Source organism: Musa acuminata, chromosome BXJ3-2, assembly GCF_036884655.1.
Source record: "Musa acuminata AAA Group cultivar baxijiao chromosome BXJ3-2, Cavendish_Baxijiao_AAA, whole genome shotgun sequence".
In the NCBI taxonomy this organism is placed as follows: domain Eukaryota; kingdom Viridiplantae; phylum Streptophyta; class Magnoliopsida; order Zingiberales; family Musaceae; genus Musa; species Musa acuminata.
Window position 1 is genome coordinate 31,478,160 of NC_088350.1, and position 26,337 is coordinate 31,504,496.

At 36.6% G+C, this 26,337-nt stretch overlaps 3 protein-coding genes across 5 annotated transcripts; all 3 read right to left on the minus strand.

The window, feature by feature from the left end:
- Window positions 1-2,060: 2,060 nt before the first annotated feature.
- On the minus strand, window positions 2,061-5,248 carry LOC135631940 (acyl transferase 9-like). The gene is made up of 2 exons (XM_065140107.1): window positions 4,670-5,248; window positions 2,061-3,004 (listed from the first exon to the last, which is right to left on the minus strand). The coding sequence occupies exons 1-2, from the start codon at window positions 5,075-5,077 to the stop codon at window positions 2,177-2,179; spliced, it is 1,236 nt and encodes a 411-aa protein (XP_064996179.1). The 5' UTR covers window positions 5,078-5,248; the 3' UTR covers window positions 2,061-2,176.
- A 3,835-nt stretch (window positions 5,249-9,083) lies between these two features.
- LOC135631390 (26S proteasome non-ATPase regulatory subunit 12 homolog A-like) lies at window positions 9,084-17,384 on the minus strand. 3 transcript variants are annotated; one of them, XM_065139033.1, is made up of 11 exons: window positions 17,252-17,384; window positions 16,552-16,740; window positions 14,471-14,578; window positions 14,261-14,365; window positions 14,040-14,096; window positions 13,752-13,948; window positions 11,982-12,081; window positions 11,769-11,881; window positions 11,507-11,660; window positions 11,338-11,415; window positions 9,084-9,521 (listed from the first exon to the last, which is right to left on the minus strand). In XM_065139033.1, exons 1-11 carry the CDS (start codon window positions 17,252-17,254, stop codon window positions 9,303-9,305), a joined length of 1,323 nt encoding a protein of 440 aa, XP_064995105.1. In that variant the 5' UTR covers window positions 17,255-17,384; the 3' UTR covers window positions 9,084-9,302. The 3 variants fall into 3 exon arrangements, with proteins under 3 accessions (XP_064995105.1, XP_064995106.1, XP_064995104.1); XM_065139034.1 differs by lacking the exon at window positions 11,338-11,415; XM_065139032.1 differs by lacking the exon at window positions 17,252-17,384 and having other exon boundaries at window positions 16,552-16,746.
- Window positions 17,385-19,260: 1,876 nt separating this feature from the next.
- On the minus strand, window positions 19,261-25,355 carry LOC135631392 (E3 ubiquitin-protein ligase At1g63170-like). Its single transcript, XM_065139035.1, has 5 exons — window positions 25,030-25,355; window positions 23,216-23,965; window positions 20,199-20,324; window positions 19,823-20,117; window positions 19,261-19,649 (listed from the first exon to the last, which is right to left on the minus strand). The coding sequence occupies exons 2-5, from the start codon at window positions 23,869-23,871 to the stop codon at window positions 19,491-19,493; spliced, it is 1,236 nt and encodes a 411-aa protein (XP_064995107.1). The 5' UTR covers window positions 23,872-23,965; window positions 25,030-25,355; the 3' UTR covers window positions 19,261-19,490.
- Between the last annotated feature and the right edge of the window lie 982 nt (window positions 25,356-26,337).

The window sequence follows — 26,337 nt, forward strand, 5'->3', positions numbered from 1 at the left end:
TTTCCTCTTAGGACTACACTCTTTTAGACTCATATTATAAGACATGACTGACCGCTAAGTCCAATGATTCTGGAAAGCTCTTGGTTGGGTTGATCTACAAACTCTAAAATGATTCTGGAATGATTCCTTTTATTTATTTTCTAAGAGATAAAGATTATGATGATATGATTGGCCTCCGCCCCCATCACGACATGCATCGTGGTTGTCGATCTCGGTGGCCACAATGAAACTTTCTCCTCTTCTCAGGTGGGCATAATATTATCAGCACAAACAGTAGAAAAGACATTCTACAGGAATAAAATAAAAAGACGAGTTGTTAATTAATGTAAGGATTCGAAGGACGTCGAGCAGAGATATGTCATATTCTAATTCACTAGAAAATTTGGCACAATAATGTGCAGAATAAAGAGGTTTGACTTTTTTATCACATCGAGCAGTGTGCGATGCATCCACGATGAAGGCAATTGTTACGATGAACTTATAGCAATCAAAGAAACAATAGAATATGCTTTATAGATCGAATCCAATGCTGAGTTACCGGTCAAAGTACAGAACAGAGAGAACGACAACGTTAGAATCACATCTTTTGTATTCCTAATCCTAATTTAATGCACGCGATTTCTAGCTTGCCGTATCAACCAAGTCCTCGACCGGCTCCTGGTCCAGCTTAAACCGCCGGCTTCTTTAGACCATTTCCGGTCTCAGCGTTGGCAAGGAAGACCGGAAGAAACACTCGTCGGCCAACCAAAGCCCCTATAAATACCCACCACCTCTCACCTCACTGAGACTCACCAGTGTCTTCTTCTCCGCAGCAAAGACTACGTTCAGATTCCTTGGGAGACGGAAGCAAAATGAGTTGTTCCACGAGAATGGTGTTCGAGCTGCTGTTCTTGACCTTCTTCATCTCAGGCTTGATGCAACTTGCTCACGGCGAGGCAACCGCACCAGCTCGGGGGATCATCGACGGCAAGGCGATCGACCAAGGCGTCGCCTACGCGCTTATGCTCGTAGCTCTCCTTGTTACTTACATTCTCCATTGACCAACACCGGCTGCATCTTCCCTAGCTTGTTCATGAAAGCTTCCATGAGGAAGCAATAGGCATTGCTCTATATTGGTTTGTTTTGTAGTTGATCCAATGATAAATGTGTAATATCATTTATGTTGTAACAATAAAGACGCTCGATGCAAACGGGAAGGCGTAAACATGCATTCCCATCTCGTAGCAATAAAACAATGGTACGCGCTAAACAGAATGCTTGGAAGCAATCTGTTGATGCGACAAAGAGAAGAAACCAAAGATAGAAGTTGTCGATCCAATCGAGCAGTTATGGCAGAGAACAGATGGTTCTGCTTAATGGTGTAGGAAATGTTTATATATCTTCTGATGCATGTTTCCGTAAATTAATTGCATACTTTCATGAGAGATTGGGGGGTTCAGCAGCCTGACATGGAGTACCTTTTGATGGATTACGTCGCTGATCACGATACGACGTTTGCCTTAGAGTCGCTTCGATCCACCTCAAAGCAGAGGAATTCGATATTAGGGTTTCAGAATACTGCCAAGATTCGATCAACACCGAGATCCAAAAGAGAACAGATGGAGGCGAAGACGCTGCGACGAATTAAAAGATCGAACAGAGATTTATTACAAGTGCGTGGGATTTGACGAGATCTACGTCCATGAAGGAAGAATGATTCGAGGACTTCAGCGTGACTGGTGAATGAGTGCTTGCCTTCGGCCCTTGGCACATGACTCCTTGGATCTTTAAAGGTAAAAGTAAAGGATGGATGCAGATAAAACACGAGGAACATGGTTTCCTTCAAGAGGTGTCAAGGTATATATATATATATATATATATATATATATATATATATATATATATATAGCCAGAAAGTGCTCGTGTCATCCCCATTCGAAGCTACTCCCATGGCCTCTTTGTCAATCATCATCATTAGATAGACCAAAGAGATCTGTTCCGCAAACTACTCCTTTGGCTTCTGTCAATCATCATCGTTGGATAGAACAAAGAGATCTGTTCCACAAATTTAAGACGATCTGTTCGATAAAATTCCTTCCGTAATATCAAGTAAAAGTAACGATAAACCAATACCAGTTCCACAAATGACGAGCACAAAGCCTCAAGATTATTATAAAGCAGAGACACTCCCACACTCTTAGTCGAATCTGTTAAGCTGCTCATTGAAGGCATCCGTGTGCTCACTGGAGACGCATCTGGCGATGAGTCGAGTACCTTCGAACGGCGCCGGCGCCTTCAGGAGAATGCAGGACGCAATGTAGTCGTTGTTGGTAAACGGACCACAGTACATGGGAATTCCCCATCCGTAGTCCACCTCCGAGAATCCAAGCTTCGTCCAGTCCGAGACGTAGATGGTCTCGTAGTTGAAGGTCATGCTGAAGGGATCCGACTCGAATTCATCGTTCGCCCACTTCAAGACGTCCACCGCCATCTGATCCTTGGCCTTCTTGATCAAGTCCACAATCTCGACGACCGAGGAGCTCATGATCTCGCCGCTGGTGGTCGACACTTTAACCGGGAAGATCGAGTTGCCGTAGTATCCCTTGTTGACCTTCAGTATGTGGCGAGTGCTGGCGAAGAAGCACATGCGGATGTTGACGTCAGGGTCGGAGTAAACTGCCTGAGTGCGGCACTGCCAAACCTTGGCAATGACAATGTCGAAGGTTGAACACCATCGGCCATTGGCGTGCTCCAAGTACTGATTCTTCAATTGGTTGATGTAGTGGGCCGGGAAGTTCAATTCAGAGTAATCCAAGGCTAGCTTGGGGAGGTCAGGGAGTGGTGCAGGTTTGACCTTTGGGTTAGGGTAGCTGTCTCTGTCCCAGACTGGTTTGACTGTTGGCTCCGGAAGACCCCTGGCGAGCTCGCCGACGGCGTAAATGAACTGTGCCGATCCCATGCCATCTGCAGACGCGTGATTGAAGCGTATGCCGACGACAAATCCACCGCATGTGAATTCAGTGACCTGTTCTTGTCATGCAAGCATGAGAGAGATGGTTAGCAGCATATCGTTACAGCATTGCAATAGCTAGTCGATAATTTCATTCACAATGATCATGGACATATCATGCTTGGCTTTCACATAACTGTGGCACATTAAAACAACAAATACTGCGGTACGTGACCTATGATGCTCACAGGAATCAGGACCTAGAAAAGAAATGGCATTTGAGGGTCCAGTATCATCTCAAATAGTTGCTTGTTCAGGGAAATCCGCTAAAGTTTCAATTTTCAGATCCAAAGTTGGAAAAAAAGAACTTGTTAAACAAACGGTTGAAGAGTTTAGGCAAGCTAAATAGTTTCCATGACAGCTAAAGTAATGGATTGATTAGGAAGAGTCGCATTACTTTGGTCTACAGTTTCTTACTAGTTCAGAACATCTTTCATATTTCCAATTGACCAATGAATACAGGATAATTTAATTGGCAATTTACCACATCAAAACTCAAGTGGTTGGGACTTGTCAAATGCAAGTCGGCAGGTATAGACTTTTTCTTTAACAAGATAGATATAGGAAGAAAAAAATGTGCTACTGCTAGTTGAACCAACGAACAGCAATAAAAGAGGTGAATTTGTTCTCCATGTTCATTGCCTAGAAGTTTGAGAATGACCAACTTAAATAATGGATCATTTTAGATCTGCAATTTTAAATTTAGATCATTGAGCCTGAAAGCCAGTTTGTATACTTAATGAACAGAGCCAAAGTCGAGTTCAAATAAAAAGCAGAATCATCAAAACAACAACAATGCAAGATTGTTAAACTAAAAAATAGATAAGTTAATAAAATGAGCATATTTTTGGACTGCATGCCCCTAAACACATCTCCTCCTGAGAAAAGTGTTGTATTAAAAAAAAAAGGAACAGTTTTTTTTTCCCACAAAAAAAAACGTTCCTTTTGACCTCCATGAGATCAAAATAGATGTTTATGTTTCATTCCATATGCTAGTCCTAATTCTCATTCCAGATAAAAAGCCCCCACCTACCATTGCTATTAAGATTGCTCGTTCATAGAAACAGCTCAAGTTTGGATCTCGTGCCAGCTTACAGAATCACTCATTTCAGACAGTTCTAAAATATTCTGGGAAGCAGGGGCTTGGAGCATCATCTATTTCCTTAATCTTGGCTCCTCAAATTGGTCACTGCTCTCGAGCACATCATTCTCCTTCCTATGTGTCCATTTGTCAAGTCTCAAATTCACCTTCTCACCTTGTTCAGTTACATCATGGGATCCAGCTAATTAGCAGAGTATGGAATAGATGGAGCACCGACCAGGCCAAGACTCAAGTGGATCCATATGTCTAATAGTTATTTCTACAAACAACTTACCTGCTCCATTTTGAATGTTTCGATCCCTGCTCTCATAGCCTATGGAAAGTCAAACAAGAACGGCGACAAGGTCAAATAAGTTTGGGGGCGCTTCAAGAACTTTGACCAAATTGGACCCTATACATCCTCTCAGATCTAGGAGCCCGAGAAATCAGAGACTGTATTTAGAGGTGTAGATCCACAAGCCAAGATCATGCTAGATCTAAATCCTGAGCTATCTGTATTCCTATGGCACATCTCCCTGAATTCAGCAACAAGGCAAAGATCAAAGAACATAAAGGAGAAAGGGAACGAAGCTGCTCACCTGAATCATCATGATGGTGTCGGCGGGGCTGGTCTCCAGCTGGGTGTAGGGCACAAGATCCTCATGCGCGAGCATCAAGGGGCGCTCCAAGTGATTGACGTCCGCCAGGCTGCAATCGACGGAGGCCTCCACGAACCAGACGCCCTCGCCGGTGCACTCCACCCGGGGGTCGCACCCCTCTGGCTGAACGATGCGGCCGGCGAGGGGGTAGTACGGCACCAGAGCCTTGGCCAGACCCTCTCGTATCACCTTGGCCGGCTCCTTGCCGTGCTTAAAGATGTGGAGGGAGTCGACGAGGCCGCGGTGCGTCGGGTAACGGCCGATCCAGTCGAGGGTCAGCGAGCCCGGCGGCGTCGGCTCCGCCGGCCGGACGTACCCCTCCGACGCCTTGGTGACGGTGAACCCCATGGCTGGTGGTGCGCACGGACGCTGCGGGATGTCGGTGGCGAGGAAGAGAAGGCTTGGTTTGTTACGCTTCTCCTTTCAAACAAGAGAAGGATGGGACAAATATATAAGTCGGAGATGGGAGAGATCTGTTCTCTCTCATGTGGGAGGAGAATTTTATGGGAAGGTAGAGGGAAGAGTACAAAGGAAGGTGATAGGTATGCAAATAAATGTGGGAAGATGGTAGCAAAGTTATGACCAGCACGACTACAGTGGACCCACCATTGAAAACATTCAAAAAAAAATTTAATTCTCTCAAAATTAAATAAGGTGATTTACCATAAGAAGTCCTTTTTTCAGTTTTTTTTCAAAAGATACTCTTATTTTTAATTTTTCAATTTTTTTTATAATTCATAAATATCTTTCAACGTTATTTATCTCCCATTGTGAGGCCCCACCCTTGCCCCACCCTTGCCGCTCCGTTTATCATCATCTTTTGTTGTCACCTTTATCCCTGTGACATCGTCATGGAGTACTCACTACTTTCGCCAACTCTCATCGTGAGGATATATTATTTTTGTACTATATAAAAAGATCGTTATGAATTAGGAGACAATTGATGATGGTGAGATAGAGATTATTAACGAAGACTATCATGAGGGAAGCACAAGGTAATCGAGCTCTCGCTTGGATTTCGAGCAGTTAAAGGTGAGCAATCCAACCTCTAACAAGAATGATCGAACCTCCTCTGCAATGTCTTCAATGTTAAGTTAAACCTTTATGTCATGACCAACCAGGCCACTTTACTCACGATGGTGCAGAAGTAGTAAGGCGAAGACAAAAAATATTCATTAGAGTGAGACCTCGATAAGGCGAAAGTAACGAGTGATAGACGATGACAAGAGATATTTACCATTTGTGAAAAAAATAATAATAAGGGTACCTACCTAGAAAAGCCTAAAAAAAGTAAATTTTTAGAAAAATCATGTAAATAAATATATAATATTAAAAATAGGACAATTTCTCTTGGAAAAAAATCCTTTCTTTTTTCCCCGCATAGTGTTCCTCTTTAAGAAATTTCTCAAAAAACATCCTACTTTTTTTAATAATATCAAAATGATGGGAAAAATGAATAAAAAAGCAAAAGGGTTTTTTTATAAATTGAGAAAAGTTTAAGACTCTGCGAGGAATTTGAAAATAAAAAGTGGAAAGAAGGATTTCTCCAAGGAACTTATCCCCCAAAAAAGTGAATATTTTTATTATAAAATTTTAAATTACTTTACTCAACTCTATATTTTCAAATAGTTTTTCTTATATTACAAACTTGTCTCACACAACTTGCATAGTGGTGCATGGATTCATAAAAAATGTGTAGAGAAAATCCTAAATGGGTTAAAACATAAAAAGTAACATTACGTAACAACAATAATAATAATAATAATAATATAATTTTCTTATAATCTATACAGATAAATAGTTTAAAACCAATATTAGGTTAAGATTCACTAATGATGCTTTGAATCTTCATATGAAATTAGGGTTAGAAAAACACAATACATGTAACTTCTAAGAAAGAAATATGTCAATAAATCCATAAATTTCTTATTTCCCTTTTTCAAGTAATGAGACCTTTTAAAATCAATGCTAAATTATTAGTTATTACTAACTTGTTTAAAAATTAAGACAGTAGATGAGACATGATTTATTTATTTATTTATTTATGTGCTTATCATTAAAATAAAGAATAGGACCACACATTTTTGTCCCCTCCATGTGAATGTGTCCAATAAAGATTAATTGGAGTGGTTGGTGAGGAAGCCACCAAGGTGACTTTGTTCTTCATGTAGTTAGCGTCAAGGCAAGAATTATGTTAGCACAAATAAAGCAATAAATCTTGTTGCCAAGTAAATTAATCTGAGATGTTTGTTCATGTTTTTATCATCAATGAGAGAGACATGTGATTCATGTGATTGGGATTCCTTGTGTTTTGTGCCCATTTACAAATGCTCTGCTTAACCACACACTAAATTCCCAAACCATTAGACTTGAATTGGGTTTGGGTCAAGAAATTTGTTGATGATGGGTTGGTGGAGTTTGGCATGGGGGATATATAAGTGGACACTTGATGTGACTCAAACTATTCTTTATTGAATTAATTAGTAGTGGACTAAATATCTTGCAGAAAGGGCATGAATTAAGTCAATACTATGCTTAATAACAAGGAAGGAGAACATGGGGCTAAGCTCTCTTTGTATTAAAAAATTTATAATGAGGTTTTTATAAATTTAAAAGTAAAATAAAAAATATTATTTGTCCTAACGTCATCAAAAGTAATATCGTAAGTTGGATCGATACAAAAGTGTTAGCATAAGAGATATTAAAATTATATTTTTATTAGTAAAGTCATTGAAAATAAATAAATAAATATATATTAAAATTATTTTTTATTCATCATTTTTGTATTGATCCAATGTCATATATTGTATTTTTCATCAATGCAACTGATAGCATTATAACAAATAAGATTATTTATATATGTATATGTCATATGTATACGTATGTGTGTGTGTGTTTGGAAACAAAAAAAAAAATATTCGAATCGGATTGGATAATACCGATCATGTGTGATATTGTATTTGTAATAAATACTTAATTTTTAAGGAAGAATTTGTGTATATGTGTTAAAGCGAGTCTCACCAAACCGGGGTTGGTTTAGATGTCAATATGCAACTTGATGTTCCCAACCATCGGTCGGTATGCTTTTTAAGTGGCCAACTTTACAGTCTGTTCTATTTGTGGTGTCATTCTCATTGCCATATGAACCCTAAATCGTTCTTCGTTTGTGTTAGTAGTCCCATACGAACACGATTAGCTTCCAAAAACCCAAGTCGATTGATGTTTGTGCATTACGAGGTCCTATATCTATAAATATAATTTGAGATGATAAATAATTAAAAATTTTATTTGAATGTTTGCACCTACTTAACATTCTAGTTAGATTTGAACATGAATTTGGTCACTAGATGGTTAGGTTTGAAAGAAACAACAATCTTGAATCTTCGTTGAAAGTGTGTATGAATATATATACACAAACAAATATTACAAATGACGGATTACTTAATTATATGATTTTCTCAATCAATAATAGATGTAAGATATATATGATGAAAGAAAACACGATAAGATTATTATCTTGATTCTCATGATTGTGATAATTATGATAATTTTTAATATTAAAATTTATGATAATATATTATCATAATTCTCTATCTGCGAGAGAATCATCACAATCTTGCGACACAACTCATAGAATCCTTAGCTTCTATGTGAATCTCATGGGATGTATCGAGATCATATTTAAGTTTGGGATGCATTTTGGATGTTCATGACCACGATCTTATTTAAGACCATACATACTATCGAGTCTAACAAGAAGTCTCGAAGCATGATGAGAAATTTTCTTTTCATGATTGGATGGAACCCCATAAAGAGGTTGACATCAGGTCCCATTTAGTTGGTGCGAGAACACCCAAAATGGACCCAGCAAGCAATTAAGATAGAAACAACTAGTCAAATGATTAGCTTTGGAGGAAGAATTTTTGTTTTCAAGGTAGTCAAAGAGCCTATGGATACTGTTCGATGATGTTGGCATGCATTTTGGTAGTTTGGTCAACGCTCTGGACACAGATTAACTTTTTTGCATGGAGCATCTGAAAAGGAAAAGGAGAGAAAAAGGAGAACACACAGGGCATCATTAACTTGATCATATCACCTCAAATCCACTGGTCAATAAGAATGGCAGTTGATGAGATAGATGATGTAGCAAAGATGGAAGAGGGATGGAAATAGATGAATATGGTTGAGTCAACAACAGTAGTTGAATAATGCACCTTAGCGATTCAGCACAGGAGAATCCAAGAAGCTTCCCCCTCCTCTGATACGCAATTGCTGGGATCGCAATCACAAAGCGTTGTGCTCGGATCTACGTAATCAGATTCAAAGCCTGCATATAGTTTTTACCACCATGATATCAGAAACACAAGACAGTAGCATTAATAGGATGGTAGAAATTGTTCAGTATATATGAAAGGAATGAATGCCTTGAGTTTCCACATGCAATAGCCCCAGCAAAAGAAATGATAGCCGAGGAGATTTGGAATACTGAAACAGGATTATCATCAGCTTAAATCTGACACATTCTGGTGAAACAATACAAAAAGTATACTCCGATCAAGATATTAAATTAAACCTAGGCCTTCAAAACAGCTTTGTGAATCATGGTCTCCTTGTGAATCTGGTGGCAGCTCTTTTCGACGAGGTCGAGCAGCTTCTCCAAGTTCATTGCCCAGGAGTTGAGGATGTCGTTGCTGTCCTTGGCTCTCTGGAAACACACAATTCCCATGGGTCTGTCGATCTTGGCAACCAGGGCTTTTGAGACTACCATATCCGAAAGATGCTTCTCCGCCTCCTGAAAGAGTAACAAGTGGCTTCAGATCAGGCACCAAATCTAATGAGAACTATACTCCCATGATAAATCTACTTAAACAGGAGCATCAATGCAAAAACCATCCTTCACAATTTCATCCAATATGCTGAGAGGACTACAAGGGAACAAAATGTTGCTTTCAACCTAAGCCCTTTATTTCCCTTTTGTTTGTTTGTTTTTTTCTTTTCCATCTCTTTGATACAAGAAAGGAATCTTGGAGTTTTGGAAATGACATCAGGCACCATATTTACAAAGATCGAAGTTATATGTTCCACCTAGGCAAAGGTCAACATAAGGTTCTCCATGAGCATTTTCATAAATTTACATATTGTATTTCTTTTTAGCTTTTGTGCAACCAAAATTGTGGGAAAAAAAAAAGAAGCCACTTCCAAATTCTGATAAAATTTGGCACTTGTAAATCAAAATAGACAAAAGACTTCCACATAGAACAAAGAAAGAAAATGAATTCTAGATTAACATTTGGAGGAGACTGGAGGCTGGAGGCTGGTGGCCAGCAGCCAAGAGTACAAGTTCATATATAGAATTAAAAGAATGGAACATTTAGAAAAGTTTTGGCATCAACAATCAGAAAGAGTCAGTCATTACTACCAGAAAAATCAAAATTTTAACTTGTCATGTAGTCATGGTATGAAATCATCTGATTAGTAAACCATGCCTCTCCAATGCCTTGTAAGAATTATGCATCAACAATGTCCTTGATGAAATTTTCATAACTTACGCGACAAGGAACATTTAGACATCCACAGTTTTTGGGAGATTTGTGAATAGGTGATAGATAAATTAGAGAGGCAAAATAGAAGGTAAAAGATATTACAAGGTATCCTAAACCTAGCAAAGAAGAAGAGAAGAAAAAAAAAGAAATTTGCAGATGGGGTCTCATTCTGGTTCAAAAGCATAACAGCAATTCAACTTCTTTATAATTAAGTTTTTTCTTTTTTTAATAAACCATGGACCCCTATTGAGTGATATAAATGACTGAGCACTAAAACAAGTTGCAAATCAAATCTCATGCAGATCATATTAGGATATAGGCAAGCCAAATTAGCACATAGCAACCAACGGATGGGCACATTTTAATTTAAGCATCTTATTTTCATATGACAATGCACTTATTTATGCATTACTTATTTCAATGTGACAATTAACTGAACCTCCACTCACCGTGTAGGTGGAGAAACATTTAAACTTGAAACTTGCAAACAAAGAAAAGGAATGAAATTTTAGTTCCAAACTTCAAAAAGAAGTCAAATTTTTTATGCCGCAGACCAGTTTGCCACAAAATAAAGATATTATAGTTCCAAACTTTGAAATAGGAAGATGACCAAGTAACATTTTTCATGTAAAGCTGCAAGAATCTAATCCCATTTTTTTTTTAAAGAAGAAGATGACCAAGTAACAGGTTTCGATGTTAGATCATTATGAGAAGTTATTGAAAAATAAAAGTAATTTGTTGAAGGAAGTGCCTGCAGTGTGCAAGTGATATAGACTCAGAGGCATGTCATTCACAAGCAATTTTATTCTTGAGATCTATGATCAAGTGACAAGCAACATAACAACACCACCAAATCTTAAAAAGTTATCCAATCAAAAGTCTATTCCTAGTTCCCATACCTAGTCAATCAAAAATCTTGAAAAGAATGATCAAGCTAGAGAGACTTCCCTACTTATCATGCTTATGCAATAATATCAACAGCAAGAGAACTCAGAAAAAAAAAGAGATGGGGATCACATAATCAAGCAACCAACAATATGTTCAAGAAAGGATGATAAACCAAACCTGCAAACTGAGGCATAGTAATTCAGAGAGACGTTTTAAGGTTATCCTTGAATAGTACTTTGACACTACCAAAATATTCTGAAAATGTGACAAAATAAAATTTTAGTTCCAGAAAACAATAAAAAAGACAAGTTAAAAAACTTGATAGTAGTCAATAAAAGATACATACATGTTCAATAATCCTCAGCTTTAGATCTTCTGCAGCCTTGGGGACCAAAGACCCTCCAAGAAGATTCTTCTCATTTTCAAACTCATCCTTGTAAGTCTCCCAAAGAGTTGCCCAGTGGATAACTTCCATTGTCACAAGTTGCTTCAACATAAAACTAGTAAAATGGGGAGAAAATAGAAACAGCATATGAGACCAAAGTAGCTGATAATCAAACTAAGTTAATAGTAATTATATAATGTACAAAACATTGAACACATCCTACCGAAAATTAGCAAGTTCAAAAAGATTTTTATCTTCTAGAGTAGAGTTGAGAAGACTTGATTGCATAGGGTCATGTGGCGCCAACACCAAATACCAGCAGATTTTTCTAAGCACCTACAAGAAGAATTCTTCTGAGAATAGCTCTGACAATTATTCCAAGAAAAATAGCTCTGTCCAATATTCCAAGGAAACCAACAAGTAAACAAACTTTTACCGGAATCCACTGTGCTGGATCCTCCTTTACAGATGGAATATCATATATCGACTTGTAACTCCGGCAAATTTCCAGGTAATCATTGTTATGAGAATGGTAGCTGCACCGTAAGGAGGAAAGGAGCTATCAGTCATTCATTCCTGGGGCATCAGCTTAGAGATTTCATGACTTAAACTTGAGAAGAAATATTCATAAATAATGCATCTTATTTCTAGAAGTAGGCCTTATACAATGGTAAGTTTGCTCTTTTGCGACCTAAATGATCAGAATTAATGTCCCAGGATTATCCTCTCTACTTGTAGGCTAAAGTTGCATAGATTAATCCTCTCCAAACCCCACATTAGCAGCAGCCATCTCATCTCTGGTGCAACTTTATTAATACATATGCCCCAACCATAGAAAAACCAGATCACTTTAGTGCAAGATGCAAGCACCACAGAGGGAAATAACTTCCAAGGGAACAGTTCCAAGTATCCCCCAATAAAATGTGGTGAATGCCAATAGGGGCTTTCCTCTTTCTTTGGATATCAAATGTCCTATTTGGCTCCAGCTAAAAAGTCAATGGAGCCTTAAAAGGGATCTACTTGAGAGAGATAGCTGAAACTATTCATTAAAGAATACAAGCAAGATTCAAAACAGAGAATACAACTCAAGAATGATGCTTAACCTTATCCAAAATAACTAGTGATATGGACCAAAATACATCTGAAAATAATAAGAAAATTTAGAATATTCAACTCAAAGGTAAACTCTTCATGGGTGGTCCAGGCCCAACAGCTCCATAGCAAAAACTTGAAAACATACCACATTTACAAAAGAAAGCTAAACTTGAATAAGTGTATACAGGTCTCAAGTAAAGTGATATATGAGTAAATACACTGCATCCTAGATATATATTCATATCATATACACACAAACGTATGCATTAATGTGTTTTCATATGGTGGTCTAAGTAAGCATATAGCCAAGATGTCCTAATGCGTCTTTACAACTCAGGTATCGCCACCGGCATCTAGGCAATTTCCATAACAACATTGCCTGCACTCTCTCAAGCAGTAAACTACATGACTATAAAAGAAATCTCATATGAGTATTATGCAGAACTATTATATCAGCATCAATGACAGCGAGGTAGATTTTAATAGAAACTATAAATAAAACTTCAAGTACTCTAAACTTAACTAAGCATACAGATCTCAATAACGAAAAAAGATTCATGTAGCCGATCCCAAATAGTTGAGACTCACAGTTTTGCTTTTATTGTTATTGTTGTATTACATCAACATTAATATGCATAGGCCTATCGTTCATACATATAAAGTTTCTTGTCTTAAGATGACAAGTGGACATTGTTCAACCAGATGAGATCCTTATTCTTCTAAAAAATGAAAGAACTTAGATATATTAAACAACGATATTAATCTTCAAAAAATTAAATGCTTTAATGGGTTTATATACAGATTAAGACTAGGCAATGATGTTATAGGAGATATCAATCTCTGATATATGTTTTTATCAGTTGATATAACTAGACTTCTATATTCAAAAACACCAAGGTATGCCATTAAGCAAACAAGCACCTCCACTGTCCCACAAGATATATCATGTTCATGCACCAGAATCCAACAGCATATAACAAGAACACTCCAAAATTTATGGCAGGGCCAAAAACCTATTAATTACATTATGACAAATGTTTCACAATCAGAATAAGATAGATGATCCACAATCAAACAACTGATTGATCCAGAAAGTATCAAATGAAGTTACCGAATCATTAGCTCATAGTAGATGCGCTTCAACTCCAAGAGTGAAGGTATATCTGCAGGAGCCTCTTGCACAATATTGTCACCTTCCTTTGGCTTCTTTTTTTCCTTTGAAGCATCAGCATCAAACACCCTAGGACTAATTTTTCTTGACAATATCTGTGCCCGCACATAATCCTGACGATCCAAGCACAATCGTACCTGGAATTTTTTTTAAGCATCTGTAAGCAACAGTGTTTATGCCACTAAAATTGGGTCATTTATCAAAAAAAAGGTTATCATGATATTATACTTGTTCAAGAATGAAAGCAATCTTTTCTGTTTTGGCCATTGCTCCAAAAGTCTCCACCTGAGAATCATGCCAACCAAAATGAGATCAACAGAATTGCAAAATAAAACAACTTATCAAGAATAAACAGACAACTAATAAGAAGGAACACATTCCTGGCACTATTTTAGACTTTCACAACGTGCCTGTGAAACATAAGAATATAAAATTAAGCCTCAACTTACAGCAATTTCTTGCATCAAATCAGCAGCCTCAGCAATAAGGCCTTGGTCTTCTTTAATCTTCGCAAGTTTTTTAATCAAGCGTGCCCTCTCTATCTCAACATATATCTAAAAAAGGAACAAGAAAATAGCTTCTGAGTCCATATAAAGAATATTGCAGATATGACACATTAGAATAGCAGCCTTGAAATCCAACTTAAATATGTCATTCACCTTCCCAGCTGAGACACTGTTAAGTGTTTTGATCAACTCTATACGTGTTTCAAGATCAGGTGTGTCATCAATGTACAGCATTGCTTTTTGCACCATGGCAGTTACAGCCTTAAAGAAAATGATAACAGATAATAAGTTAAACCAGCACTAAATTAGAAATGTGTACGGAATAGGTAGACCAATTTATTCCATAAAATGGGAATAAGGAAATCAAAGCATCAAAGCATTAAAATGTCAACAATCCAATATTAATTATCAAATAAAACATACTCAAAGGTAATTACTTAAGAATTTGGCACTTGATCCTGTCAAGACATTCAGCTAATAAACAAGGAGATAATATCACTGACAGGAAACCAAAAAACAACATAAAGTTACCACCATCATAATTAAAACAACATTCCAAACACGGTCATCTCCTAAGTAAGATCCAAGTATTCTTTTCATATTGTGAAAGGTCATGTACACAGCTGCACTGAGCATTATTTTGTAAATGAACCCTAAAGAATAAAATTATTTTTAAAGTACAAACACTAGTTCTTTTCCTTGTTTGACTTCTTGCAACACACAAGTTTTAGGCCAGTAAGGATATGATCTTATATACACAATTATTATCAGCTAGAAAGTTCACAACTCTTGCATTTTTTATATGGGCTGACATAAATGGTGCAGGTTAGGCACATGTCAAGAAGAGCATTCAAGGCAGATGCTAGATGGTGAGCAACAAGGAGAGCAACATGAAACAAAGCAGATTGCAAAAAAGTTCTTGTGGTTTCCAGATCATCCCAACAGGTACAACAGACATAACCAATCTCGGCAGATTCAATAGGCTGCATTGATCTTTAACAAATCCCTACATAATTATCATCACTTTTGAAATTCAACTAACTTATGAGTCAATCCCATGATTCATATTCAAACTGATTATGATCCCAAGTCCGCAATAAAATCCTGAAATTGAATCTGAATTTGTTAACCTTGGCTCCGAGAAACACATAGATGTGTAATCCTGTAGCTTTGTGGTTATTAGAGTTATAAATTATAGCTAGTGTCGACTAGGGTAATTCTATAGAAAAGTAACAACAGGTATAACAAAGCAGGTTCATCATCTGCTCACTCAATTAAACATCTCATGTTCAAATCTAAGGAACAATAGCATATCAGAAGAAAAGCATAAATGAATTTGCACAAGAAAAGAATAAATATCATAATGCAAATGGCACATTATACCATTAAAATCAACAACACTGTAATTCACTTAATATTTTTAAAAATCAAAGATCTAACTAATATCAGAACAGTCACAATTATATCAGTTTGCAGAAAGGCATTAAATGGAAGATGAGAATGCCACAAGAGTTATACAATCACCATAGCAAACAGTTGGAATGTAGGGCAAAGTTGAGTTACAGCCACAAAACAGGCCCATACCATAGCTATCTAGTATTCAATCAAGAAAAGATCATCAGATATCTTTTCTGCACATGATGATGCACCTTGCAATAAAGGATAATAACAAAGTTCCATACAGTGGTTTCCTAAGATTCAATTCCCCAGATGAAAAATATATACTCAAGATGCTACACAACGGACGTGACCTATATCCAAATCTTGAAGAAAAAGAATGGTTATTTGCAAACAAAGAACATAGCCATATTGATAGTTTTCTGTAATACTTAATCTGATAGAAGCCCAACAACATACTTCAGTCAGTAATACAAAGAGCCAACAGAAAACATCTGAGCATGAAGTTAAGGTCCATATGTTGTCAACAGAATTGCTGAACAATTCCACTATGCATCAAACAGAAGAGCAAGAAATTACATGCAAAGCATTTAACATCGAGGCATAAAATAATTCATGTGATTCATCTAAGTCCAACATATACTTTTATATGCTCAAAAATCTTAGTTGGCAAACACTTGTGTTTTTAGATTGGTGAGTTCACAACCCTAAGGCTCAACCGCACAAGTAGAACAAAAAATGGCTTACACCACAAACACATGCACATAGGTGTTTTCTACAATGACATAGTTAAATCTACAAAAATCTGATGGAAAGCTAACTTTCCAAGAGCTTACCTGCTTAAGTTGTCCTCTTCTCTTTGACAGAAGAACAATCTGATCATTCAGTGTCTTCCATGCACGTGCTTTGTAGCAAAGCTCCACAATGTCAAGAACAGCTTTCTTTGTGCCAGCCACATCACCAGCAAGCCTCATCTGCTTCTCCACATTCAATAGGGATTCTATTGCAGCATCTAGATTCTCTTCCTGCATTGACCAATCGTTTATATCAGAATTCATAACGCAGGTAAACATTTAACATAAAAATTGTGGTAAAAAATACATTTTTAATATAGAAGAATATTACGACGAATTCTACCCAGAAATTTGTGTAAATTCGTTCAGCGATCCCAAGGTTCTCATAGCCAAGTTAAAATCATTGGCAGGAACATTAAAAAAACGAGAACAGATCTGAAACCAACTTCCAATCAATTTCTTCCCAAGCAAGCAAATCTGTATCAAAATCCCCTTATTTTCATAAAACTATTACGACCCTTCTTCACTAATTGTTCAGATTAAACACCAGATGTAACAACACGAGGAAACGAAACACGATAATCTCCACACCAGATAAAAGGACGCCGCCACAAGAAAAATTAAAAGAAAAAAAAAACTACGGAAAGGCCAGACGATTAACAAAAAACTGCAAACGAACACGGCGAGCTAGAACCGACATGTATATTCGGGACCAACAAGAGTGAATCGATGAGAAGCTCACCATTTTCGCGGCGATGTGGAGCCGAAGCGGAGAAACCAAACCCTAAGATCGGCAAGGGGGGCGAGAGAATGCGTGCAGGAGAGGGTTTCCGATGGCTTAAATGTTTGCAAAGCTATCATCGAACCGGGCGGCGCGGTGCGGTTCGGTTCGATTTTGTCGGTCCGAGTTATTGGTCAAAATAAACCGTTGACTTCTACCATTTTGCTGCAAGTAACGAAGAGCTTATTGGATGGGCCTTACAATAATGATATTATATAAATTAATCTTCTCAAGTATATTTTCATTAAAAATAATTAAATAATTATTTACCATATGTAGACACATATAAACTATACTAAATCGACAAAGAAATTTTACTAATAACACTCGATATAATCTTATTTTATAGATAAAATATCGACTATTAACGATTCAACTCTCTCTATCTTTATAAATATATTTTTCACATTTATGTTCTTAAATTAGCCTTTATTACGGGTGGGCATAACATTAAGTTTTACCCTAACTTAGATCAGAGACAACTTCTCCTATTCTTCTTCCTAGCCATCTGTTACAAGTTGTCTTATTTTTGAATCAAGAAAATATTTTCTTGAATACAATTCAGACCGCTCTTCCTTTAAGCCCATATCATAAATAAATAAAAATTTCACTTCTTTCCCGTTAAATCTTCAACATATAGGTAATATTTTGAAAGTCTTTATTTTTTACCATTGTGCTAATAAACTATATATGTTTATTATTTATACATAATTATATAAGAAGATTTCCTATACCTCAATCATATAATTTTGATCGACCAATCTAAGTCGAGTCAATTTGCTCGACCAACTCAGTTCAAGTCATCTTTAATTGACTCGCTCGATTTGAGTCAATTTTGATCGACCAACTTAGTTTGGGTTGATTTGAACATCTAGCATAGGTCGAGTTAATTTGTTTGACCATTAGGCAAAGTTCTTCAACCAACTTGGGTTGAGTTAATTCAGCCTGATTAGCTCATTTGGAGCCTACCAAATTAAGTTATCTTGTTTTGGCACAATATCTCATAGGACAAAAATATATCTAAAATGTCAAAGAGTATCTTTATATGTCTACCTACCTAAGACAAAGAAGCATTTAAAGCGATTGACACATTTCATAATGTCTCCTTTACGATGTGTGATGTATTGTCCGAGACAAAGAAGAATTTGAAATGCTTAATATATTCTGAATTGTATCCTTTATCCATGTTGTTTGATCATAATAAAAAAATATCTTAAGTAATTAAACATATTTCAAAGTATTCCCTTTGCTCTTTATTAAACAAAAAAATATTCTAAGCACGTAAGTACCTTAATATATCCTCTCTGCCTATAACGTATTCGTTTTGTATAAGAAAGTAAGTAAAGCATAATAACTATCTTTTAATAGAGGTAATAAACATTATGGTCTAGGATAGTCAGTGCCTATCTTGAAATATAAAAGAAGATAAAAAAAAAAGGACAAATTATATAGTCATCGTAGGTCTCGAAATAAATATTATGCTCTAGGATAATCAATACCTATCTTGAAATATAAAAGAAGACAAAGAAAAAAAAAATAAATTATTTAATCGTCCTAGCGAATTATCTATCGTGTCAACTACGGACCTATCTATTGGACGTGCATAAAGGGTTTATAATTTATTGTTAAACCAATAGTTATAAAGTTAACATCATATAAGTATGTTTTCATTTAAACATAATTAATATTTCTCGACTTTATATTCCTTATTTTCACACGTAGAGAAAAACTTATTATAAGTGAACTTATTGGCATAAAATATCCTTGTCAACGTGTTAATCATAGATGAATGAGATTTAAGTATGACGATAAGCCAAGTACTCGATAATTCCACCCTCATAAATTAAGTCTTGAGAAACTACAATTCTGCATGATGTGATCTTTAAGCACGGCGAACAATTTAAACAACATATTTCTCATATCGTGCATGAAAGCACCATAAACAGACCGATATATATAGCCATCAAAGCTGCAAGAACCACCCAATGCAACCATTAAAAAGAATGACAAGAGCCTAATCGATTACAGACTCTTCCATACATAAATTTACAGATGCAGGCGGACTCGGAAGAGTTTTCAATTCCAGATTGTAGATTGGTACATCTCTGCCAGTAAGAATAGGCATCTACATTGCTTTACACTGTTTCTACACCACTTCCCACTCTTTACTGCCATTATCAAGATGTCAACTGCAAGTCCCTCAAGATGTGTTGTTGTTTCCGACCTCGGATTTGCAGAGGGGGCAGAGCGCATTTATCTTAAGCCATTTGTCCACACAGTCCATGTGGAAAAAATGGCTGCATGGAAGTTCGCGAAGCTCCTCATTGTCCACATATTTCGCCAGGCATATGCAACAGACCTACAAAAAAAAACAGAAGAATAAACAAACCAAATATGGTCATTTATAATCTGTATTCGTTGCTAATCACACATTAATTTTACATACAAAGCCAAAGATCATGCTCAAAACTGCCATGCATTTTTAGCAGATACGACTCGATGATGGATATCAACAAATGTAATAGAACTCACAGCATCTTCGGCAGAAACAATTCGCTCTTTGTCAGTGCCAGGTGCCAAAATCCCACCATCACTCTGACCATCCGAGTTACTTCCAGACTCGTCCTTGATACAACGCCGCTTAGATTTAAACTTGTAGGTTGGAAGTGCATTTATTAGCTCAGAAGTAGCACCTCTGTCATGGCCCATATCTTCTCTAAAGCCGAGGATGGATATAATGCATGGCAAGCAGCAGCAGATAATTGCACACAAAATGAAAGGCATGGCATATCCAATACAGCTGAATGTAAGGAACACTATACATAACCTGTGATTAAAGAAATACGTAACATTAAAGATTGATGACCATATATGATCAAGACGCATAAGAAAAATATTCTATGCACACCTGTACAAGTTAGGTGCATCCTCAGAAGAGGCATGCCCACCAAATATCCACACATTTCCAACAACAAACCACACGGCAAAGAAGCAATCCAAAGCCATCTTGAAGTGATCGACGAGTGCATTAATCCTGTAAAAACAGCACAAGTGTTTGATTATAAATCTGCAGCTGGTTACCGCAGTTGGTTAACAATGTAGAAAATAAGTCATCAAAACAAATACCCTTAAATGTGGCTTTCGCTAAGGGCTTGATTATGCATCTATTTTGATCGTTCTAAGTCCAGATAAAAATAAGCATACAAAGCAGGTGAAAATACATCATATGAATGGTATTACACTGGCTTTAGGAACCCTTTCTGGAATTGGTTATCAATGTCACCGGGACTGAAAAGCCACTATACTCTGATTCACTGCTCCCAACCAAGTTTGCTCTTCTCGCTTCCAATTTCATTCTTTCTTTTCTCTCGTCTATGACTCATTCCAGTATGAATTTTCTCATTGACTAGCTCTAGTTGAAGTTTTTAAACCGACAAAGTTTATGGCTTCTTAGCATAAAGCACCAAACAGATGCAAGAGAATATTATGATGATTTGCAGTTTATACAATTAACTTATATGCAACTAGCTACATGATTTCCTATGGAAGCTAGCACATTTAATTCAATTCAACATCATTGACTTTTGTTGATAATAAAAAGAAGAATAAAAAATACAGTATTTTACTTGTCTTTACAGGAGTACATCATCTAAAGTCTACCGAATTGGCTTTCTTGTCACTTTCATCTTCAAAGCTAAAGCAAATACTCCTGTTCACATTCTTATTAAGAAAGTTTTAGAGCACTATTAAGCTAAAAATTGTCTGGATTAACAGGAGCATCATATAACTTCAATGCGTTCAGCTGAACATGCTCCAAAAATTAACATTGAACCTAAATAAGGCCATTATATCCCAACTCTATATTACCCTGCACCAATACTCTGAACGCAACGCATTATTATCTCTAAACTTTCTAGTTCAGGTGAAGACATTCAGCCAATCATCACCTGCGGTCCAGGCTGGCAATTGGCGAGATCAAAATAAATCCAACTTTAAGTCCAAATGATATTGAACAGGCCACAACTTAATCGATCAACCAACTGATGGATCAGATCAAGCAGTTATTGAGATATCACATTTTTTCTAGACACTAAGGCCTAATCCAGGGGGCCTTTCCAACATTTATAATAATTTATCAAAACATGGACTACCGATCCAGGAAGATTTAATATTCTCTTATCAAAACATGACCTGCCGATCCAGCACAACTTATCAAAATATGACTATCAAAACATGCATTCAAAAATTTCCTTAATCTTTAAAACAAGAGATAATTTCTCTCTGCTTAACAACCAACTCCCATCCCCTCATTTTTTTTTCTTTTCTGTATCCTACCCATTATCTGTACAGCATCATTGCATGGATAAAACCAAACCGATACATATAAATCAAAAAAGATATTGAGGAATTCAAGAAAAGGAGGAAAAGGATGGATATAACAATCGACATAGAAGATCAATTTTCATTTACAAACTTGCATTCAACTCGACAAGGTTATTAGGATTATTAAGTTTTAAAAAGCAACCGGCAAATGCAGTGGTCCATAAGAACTTCAAAGTCTTGCTTAATAAAAATTCTATAAAAAAACACTTCTTTTGGAAAAGGTGAGAATCAAATAACAGAAACATATGCCAAGTCAGACACATGGAATACAGTACCAGATTCAGCATAAAGTAACATCTTGTTTAAGGATTTCTTTTTTAGGATATCTTGTTTGATAATTCTCAATTTCTCTGGAGGAGTAAATAATGCTGTTCTTCAATTATTCTCAGTTACAAGAAAGGGGACTACTATTCCAGAGAGAGAACTTTAAATTATAAGAACATCTTAGCAAAAGTCATTCAGTCAGAATTCATGACTATCATTAGATTGCTTCAGAAACTAAATGACAAAAAGTTTGAGCGCCATCTTTCATGAATTATTAACTAGATATATTTTTATTCTCCATATATTCTGCATTAAATTTTATGATGATATATGCATTCTTAGTCAAGCCACTCTGATGAAAGGGTTCCAGGTGCTAACCTAAAGTGTCAAGAGGAGAAATCTAAAGTTTATAAATTTCATTTCTCATCCCTGGTCAATGTGGCAGTGCCATTTGCAAAGCATGATACCGCTGTCTGGTAATTAACTCATGTCTGATTATAGCTTCTACCTTATAAGATTTAGTTAAAAGTCATGAAATCTGTAAAATATTCTTTCTTTGAGCAAAAAATCTTTCACCATTCTATTTGCTCATTCCATGATTGACCAGCAAATCTCTCTTCACCAATCAGTTCCACCTATAAAGAATTCACACAGGTAGCCATAATCCATCAACCTTCATAAGGTACAAAAATTGATAGCTCATTGTATCATACAGTTGAACAAGCATACTATAGTCCATTCACCCAGTAGAAATTCAAGCATGGTTAAAGTAAACCAACCTAAACAACCAAGTCTAGTCCAATCACTCCAGGCTTGATTTGACACCAATCAAAAGAAAATATCATAACGTCATGGACAGATTAGTGCAATCTTCTACATCAAGGTATCAACCCATGCAGCAAATGACAATGTGCAAATTCAACTATTACCACTTGCAAAAATTCCAATGAACAAATCCAACCAAAAGCGCAAGCAACAAATGGCTGGCCATGAAGACCTATGCGAAGCAACAGAATTCGAAGGGGGAAAAAACAGTAGCTGACACTAGACTAGAGTTCAACAAAATTATGTGAAAACATTTAGTAGAATTTGAAGCAGCAATATGATTAATGTGACGACAATATTAAAACTTATTTCTAATATAAAGTAACTATTGGTATATTATTTTATCAAGTAAGAAGTTCAGAGCATAGAATTAAAAAATATAAAAAGCAACAACCTTTGATGAAATAAACAAGCATTTGCAGTGTCCATATAGGTAGTTCATTAAAATAGTACCTTGGATTAGCAATAGCTCTGTTTTGTCTGACTTGTGCTGCTGAAACAATGGTATTGTCATTTTCTTGTTCTGAGGCCTGAGTAACAGGACTAGTTGTATAACCACTTGATTCAGGAGGATTGTTGTGAATGGTACTTTGATTTGAACGAGCTGGTTCTTGCATAGAACTGTTGCGACGAATGTAGCGCCAATATAGATGAGGAAGATTAGCAAAACAGCCTACGGTATAACCAATGATCCATTCAAATAATGGAGCTCGTGGATGCTCCTTTCTTGACAAGGAGAGCACAATGATAGCTGCTATAATTTGGCTCGCATTAACAATAAGTTCCACCGAAATCCATAATCCAGAATTCAGTGGGCTTCTATTACGCCGACCATAGTTATCACTTCTCGCAGTTAGAGTAGCATTTCCAGAATTTGCAGCATCCGGTGACACTGGAGAAGTTTGAGAGATCTGAGCAGTTGCGCTGGTTGAATTTCTATCCAGATTATGCAATTCACCTAACAAATTGTTCTCATCTCCATTAATGCCTCGTGGTATATCGACTATGTGTTCATGTCCATTAGAAGGAGTTTCCCGATCCATCAGCAAAGGATGCCTATCAGTCTCACTTTCACTATGTAGTTCCACAGAGGGAACAGCCATCAACATCCACTAATGCAAGTGAGATAAACTAGCATAGAAAAGTAGTAATCCACCACTTTCCTAAGCTGCTTCTTGTTCTTGCACAGTGCTAAATATAGATCTGTCGCAACAACAAGTAATTCTCAACTGTAACTTCAGCTCAGTGAAAGTTTGTAGCATTGAGTTTGAAATTAATACTGCTGAACAAACACAGTTAAATACATCTCTATTTCTTAATACTCTGAACCATTTGCCTTTCTTTCATTATAAATAGCAGTTGACAGAGAGAAAACTGATATAGCTGAACCAAACTTAAAATTCAAAGTGAACCCTAAAGCCTAAAGTAGTTCTTGTGCAGCAGAACAAATTAGGTATAAATCATTAGATTGCAAAGTTCAAGTTAATTACAGTAAGACCAACATGTATTAACGACAGATAAGCTATATTATACCCTGCCTCAGATATGGAGACGACCAACTGTAATTGGCAAATGCTAAGTCTTTTATTTTTTTGGAAATACGAAACTATGGCTGTGCACCTTGAGAAATAAAAAGCAGATTGATTATACTCAACTAGCAGGCCTGGGCTTTCCTCAATATCATTCCTATTATGGTATTCCCAAGCAAAACGCAGTAATTGATGGCAAATGAACAACAATAGAAAAATACCTTAAAAGAATACAGTCCCAACTATTTGGGGTCGGCTAAAGAGACTTTGAAAGAATTAAAATAAGAAGATCAACATAAGAAACATTAAAGCATATTTTCGTTGCTCTGGATAGCACCAAAGTCTCTATTAACTCACAAAGTTAGGGCTAACATCGAGAACAAAATCTCCTCAAAGTTCGGTGCACCAGCTCGGACAAGGCAGCAAATAATACAAAAACGGGGAAAATTACCATAAAACCAAGAAACAATCAATCAATAGTGAGGCAGGAGATCGTTAGAAACCCATGCCTGATCTATCCAGGAGAAATTTCCATGTCATTCACCCTTACAACACGCGACAAAACCCTAACCGAAGAATCCAAGACGAGCAAGAATGGAGTCAACGATAAACGCATGTTTCAGACGTGCTCGGCCTCAATCCACCGATATTGGACCAGAAACCACGAGACCAAAAGGCGATCCACGCGATTACAGAACAAGAGAACGAGAACGAGAGGGGATTGGAGAGGAAACTCACCCCACAAATCACTATTCCTCCGCCATCGATTGCCCACCGCAGCTCGTAACCCGACCACGGCGCCTTCAGGCTGCCGACTTTTTCCTTTTCAATTGTTCACTTCTCGATCAAAACACCACATCTTTTTTGCCAATTTCTAATCGCTAAATCAATGAAGGCGTCGTTCGCCAATCGATCTCGGAACCCGTCCCGCTCTTATCTACGCCGCTCCTCGGTCGGCAGCGGAGGAGGAGGAGAAGGACGACGAGGCCAGGAGAAGATGCCGAGGCAGTGAGAGGAAGAGACGATGTCGGAAGAGGAAGAGGGAGAGGGGGAGGATTGGTCGAACGAGCCGCCCTCACGCGAGTGGGACCACCGAACCAAGCGAGGATGACTCGTCCGGGAGGCACGTGCCGGACTGGACCAACGTACGTGTCGATCTGAACCACCGCACGTGTCCCGGCCCAGTTACATCAACAGTCCATCAATCAACACTCGATGTGCTTCTCATCTGTGATTTAATAGCTGAACATTAATTAATAGTAATATTTATTAGATGATTTGAGACTGTCACATTTTAAAAGGGAGTTTTAATTTTTGAGATGTAATTTATTTTTCATTAATTTCAAAACTTATAATGGGAAAAGAAGGATTTTTTTATCACTATAAATATATGGCCCAAAAACTAAAATTATAGTTATAAAATCCGGACTTGAAAAAATGGGCGTCTAAACTTCTGACATGTTCGATTATTAATTTTAATATTTTAGATTAAAAAGATTGCAACATCATCAACTCATTACTTATTATCATATAAATTTATGTATTTTATTACTCTCTCTTATCGTACTCTCCATCATCCTCAAAAAAATTATTCCTATAATGTTATATATTTAATTTTTTTAAATATAATATAAAATTATTAAATCAATAATTCGATTGGTTCATCCACTGGTTCAATTAATAGTTAACTGATCCAACCTAAGGCTATGGGTATTACGTCAGAAAAATATAAAAATTATGTACCATAAATTATAAAAAATCACTTTTTATATTTTTGAATTATCAAAATCATTAATTTTATAAGTGATTATAGATAGAGTACTTTAAGATTAAAAGATTTTTTTTTTGTGATAGTTGTTAAAGCAGCAATATTTTATGGATCTAAGTATTAAGTAGTTAATGTATATATAAAAGATTTGTATAACTAAGATGAATATATGAAATTATTATGAAAGATTATTAAAAAAATATTTTTATTTTATAAATAATTAAGTATTGTTTTAATAGATAATAAATTAAGATGAAATCATTTAAGATGATGATAAA